Source organism: Engraulis encrasicolus, chromosome 9 (assembly GCF_034702125.1).
Source record: "Engraulis encrasicolus isolate BLACKSEA-1 chromosome 9, IST_EnEncr_1.0, whole genome shotgun sequence".
Lineage (NCBI taxonomy): Eukaryota > Metazoa > Chordata > Actinopteri > Clupeiformes > Engraulidae > Engraulis > Engraulis encrasicolus.
Window position 1 is genome coordinate 14,870,527 of NC_085865.1, and position 3,820 is coordinate 14,874,346.

Sequence of the window (3,820 nt, forward strand, 5' to 3'; positions counted from 1 at the left end):
CAAAAACAATGAAAAAGCAAAAGACATTGTAAAATGACTTTAATATTTTCTCCAGTTCATTGTTGTTTGAACAGTCTCCTGCTACCCACACCTACTGTGTGTGTGTGTGTGTGTGTGTGTGTGTGTAGTACCTGTAGCAAAACACTGAACTTCAGACCTTGGCGTCTTGCATGGCAGCCTTCACAGCTGGTGTGTTGATGTATGCATGCATGTGTATGTGAATGTAAAGCACTTCGGATCAATTGTGGTTGTGATAAAATGTGCCATAAAAATAAAATAAAATAAAATCTTGTCTTGGCTGGTGCCCATATTGTCATGGCGTTGCCCCCCCTTCTCCGCAGGTTGACCCACCGGCCTTGAAGACCGCCCAGCACTCCAGCAGCTGTTCAGAATTACTCAGGAGCACCGTGACGACCCCAACATAGTCACAGTGATTGAACGGCACGGACATCAAAGGCCTAAACTGGTTGGGTCTGAGCAGGAGACCAGGGGTAATGCCAAGGTGTTGCAGGCACATGCCCACATAGACATGCTCCACGTCGGAGAGCACGATGTTCTTGGAGACCTGGACAAGTCTCCCAGGGAGGTCGTTGGAGAAGATGTAGACCATGCCGATCATGTAGGGGGGATACGTGTGATCAGGGGACTTCAATGGCAGCAGGCCTGTGATGTAGTCTGCCTTGGGCGTGTTGTGGAGAAACAGAAGCTCCACGAGGTTCTCCACGTTCAGGAGCATGGCAGCGTCGATCTTCATGGCGTAGGAAGCACGGGGGCAATACGTGGCCAGCCAGTCCATGAGCACCACGGTCTTTAAGGTCTGGTTGTGGTCGGAGTCCACAAAGTCGCCCTGTACAATGTCATGGAAACTGGCGCTTTCTTTGACCAATCTCTCCTGCACGCTCTCTCTTTCTGAGGACGCCACACCTTGAAGGAAGACGGTTGTCACCATCTTGGCCCCCCGCACCAGGGTGTCACTGCCCCACGTCATCCTGATCACCGCCCTGGCTCGGTGGTTGCCAGGATGGACGGGGACCACCACCACCAGGAAGGGCTTCTTCCTCTCACACAGGTCTGGCTCGTTCAGAAGGAAGTGATGCTGCTGTGGAGAGAAGGCCCGAGAGATGGGCCCCTTCCCCTCACCCCCATGTTTGCTTCCACTTGCTTCCGGCAGGCTTAGGTTTGCACTGGCATCGATAGAGGCGTTTCTCACTGCCACTAAAGTGTCTCCTGGAGTTCCCTTGGTTGAGCGATGGGGGATCAATGGGGAATCAAGGAAAAGAGAAATGCTTATGGGAAGGTATTCCATCCATAAAAGAATACCCCCAATGCACAGACACGTGACAAGAAGCAGCAATATGAAGCATATTGAACATTTCACACCTGTGGAGTTGGAAACATGCACATACATGTTACTAATACTTTCAATTTGTTAGTAAGTATATTATGGCAAAAAAGTAAAGGAAAATGAATTATGGTATAAAGATAGACATGCGTCTTAAAATTGCATTAAAATTCCTGCAAGATTTGGTATGATGACAAAACTCTTGTGTGCACATTTGATCAGTTTTGTAATGGAACATACTATTAAAGTAACACCGATAATAACAAGATAAAAAAACAAGGTAGCAACTTGATTTTGCTGTTGATATGTAACATTTTAGTACTCTCCAATACCTCATATACTTAAAATAGAATACACCAGAAAGATGGAAGACCTTTTAAAAATTGGCAATAGCATGGTATCAATATCAATCCTGTACTGAGAGATATATTGTTTTGTCGCCAAGGCCTAAAATGTTTCAACCAGGGGACAATGTAGTAATGGAATGTAGTAATAATTGTAGTGTAGTGTGATCGAGGTCCGCAACACTGTTTCATGCTCCCAAAAAAGTTTAATGGCGTCTGAAATTCCGCAATCCCATACATTAGGGGGAATACCACCTGCGGAACACTGTTTTATACCTTTTTTTTTTTTTTTATCACGCTGGGCCCCCTTCATTGGGGTTTTCATGCCCATGGGGACCCCGGTTCGAGTCCGGAGGGGGTGATTTCCCAATCCTTGCCTATCTCTCTCTCCCACTCCTTTCAACTTCAACTTCTTCAACTTCAACTTTATTGTCCCCAGAAGGGGCGATTAGGTGTGCAGCAAGTCATAAGCACATATAGACAGCAACAACAGATACCACAGGACAGACATAAAGTGCAGTGGTCAATAAAAGGTTAAAATGGCCATAAATATAGTTATAACAAAGATAAAAACACATCAGCATCTCATACTGTCGAGCACTGGCCAAGCTGCAGCCAAAGTTACAATTTCCCTCCTGCTCCAGTTAGCATGGGTGCCGCTAGGGGGGGAAAGGTGTTACAAATTCTAAGGGCGTCCGACAGCACTGGCAGGATACTAATAGCATAATTTGTCATTTTGGAGGCCCAACATTTGAATCTTTCATGGGGCCCAACATTTTTAGCAGCGCCCCTGCCAGTTAGTGGCGTGGTGGTAATAGCTCACCCTGCCTAGAGCCATTTTCGAAAAGCCTGTTTCTCAGGCCTTCCCAGTTTGACACCTTAAATTTGAAGTAAAACCAGTTCAAATATGTCACATGCAATCTGGTATGAGTTTCAGAGCCCCCAGGGGTTGTTCTTAGGGGTGGGCAATATATCGAGATTTAAGATATATCGAGAAGGAGAAACATATCGAAGTAGATTGTGGCATATCGAATTTATCAAGATAAGTGATAAACTTTTAAAATTCTAAGATTGCCAGAAGCAAATTTTATTCCTCTGCGCTGCTCTTGCACCAGAGTGCGCTTCTGCCTTCCGTCTGTGGCTCGGTTTACCATAGCAATAATAGAAAAACCCGAAGAGAGTGCTCCGATTCCACTTTGCCGTTATTTCTGACTGCACAGCCGCAGCCCATACAAGTTTGTCTCGAAGCATATATATAAATGCCCGTGTGTAGTTTTTTGCCTTTTTAGGGGGAACTGAAAATGTCGAGATATATATCGTATATCGAGATAGACAAAATATATCAAGATATTTTTTTTTCTCCATATCGCCCAGCCCTAGTTGTTCTGGCTTATTTTTTAACAAACCATTTCATGTTTTCATGGATATCACGTGTTTACTTTGTCAGCAGTGTCCGGGCCTGTAAAGGTTTATTGACAATTTATTTTATTTTTGAAATGCAATATGGGCTCCAACAGAGCTGCCCCAAATTATATTTTAAAAAAAACCCAAGATCGATGACAGACCATCTATCATCCTCTAACGTCAAACTGAAGGTAATTCAGTCTGAGCAAACCCTGTCCATATTAGCATGTTTAATGGCCTTGGGGTTAGTGTCAGAGATGTTCTTTTGCAAATGAAAAGTGAATCTTGCCAATATTGACCAAGAAGTCATGTTTTAAACTGCCCTATGATTCCAATTATACCATGTACAGATTTAAGCATAAGCATAAGCTCCACAGTCACATTACAAAGTTGTACTGTTATGTAAAAATAAATGCCACACAATTATATCACAAAATCAAAAGCATGGTAGAGATTTATACGATTACGCATCAGGATAAATCCTTTCCATGAAATAACAGAGGGAGAAAGACTACTCACTTTTTATAGGCATTGCTCCAGTGATCCCTGGCTTGTCTTCTGTGATGTCCAGGTGTTTTTGGCTGCTCTACTGGCAGCATCACACACTTTGAAACTAAGAGAGTTGCAGAGATGACAGACACAGACAGCGACACCCTCCCTCACACACTCACACACAGCAACAGCAGCAAGTGTCTGAAGTAGGCTATTATCTAGTCAATGACAGAACTCG

The 3,820-nt window shown here is 44.1% G+C and overlaps 1 protein-coding gene across 1 annotated transcript; it reads right to left on the reverse strand.

The window, feature by feature from the left end:
- Positions 1 to 312: 312 nt before the first annotated feature.
- On the reverse strand, positions 313 to 1,620 carry LOC134455004 (beta-1,3-galactosyltransferase 1-like). Its single transcript, XM_063206078.1, has one exon. The coding sequence runs from the start codon at positions 1,406 to 1,408 to the stop codon at positions 314 to 316; it is 1,095 nt and encodes a 364-aa protein (XP_063062148.1). The 5' UTR covers positions 1,409 to 1,620; the 3' UTR covers position 313.
- Between the last annotated feature and the right edge of the window lie 2,200 nt (positions 1,621 to 3,820).

Coding starts and splice junctions, on each gene's coding strand:
- LOC134455004 (XM_063206078.1), bottom strand. CDS start 1,408: ATGTATGTGCATGTTTCCAACTCCACAGGTGTGAAATGTTCAATATGC.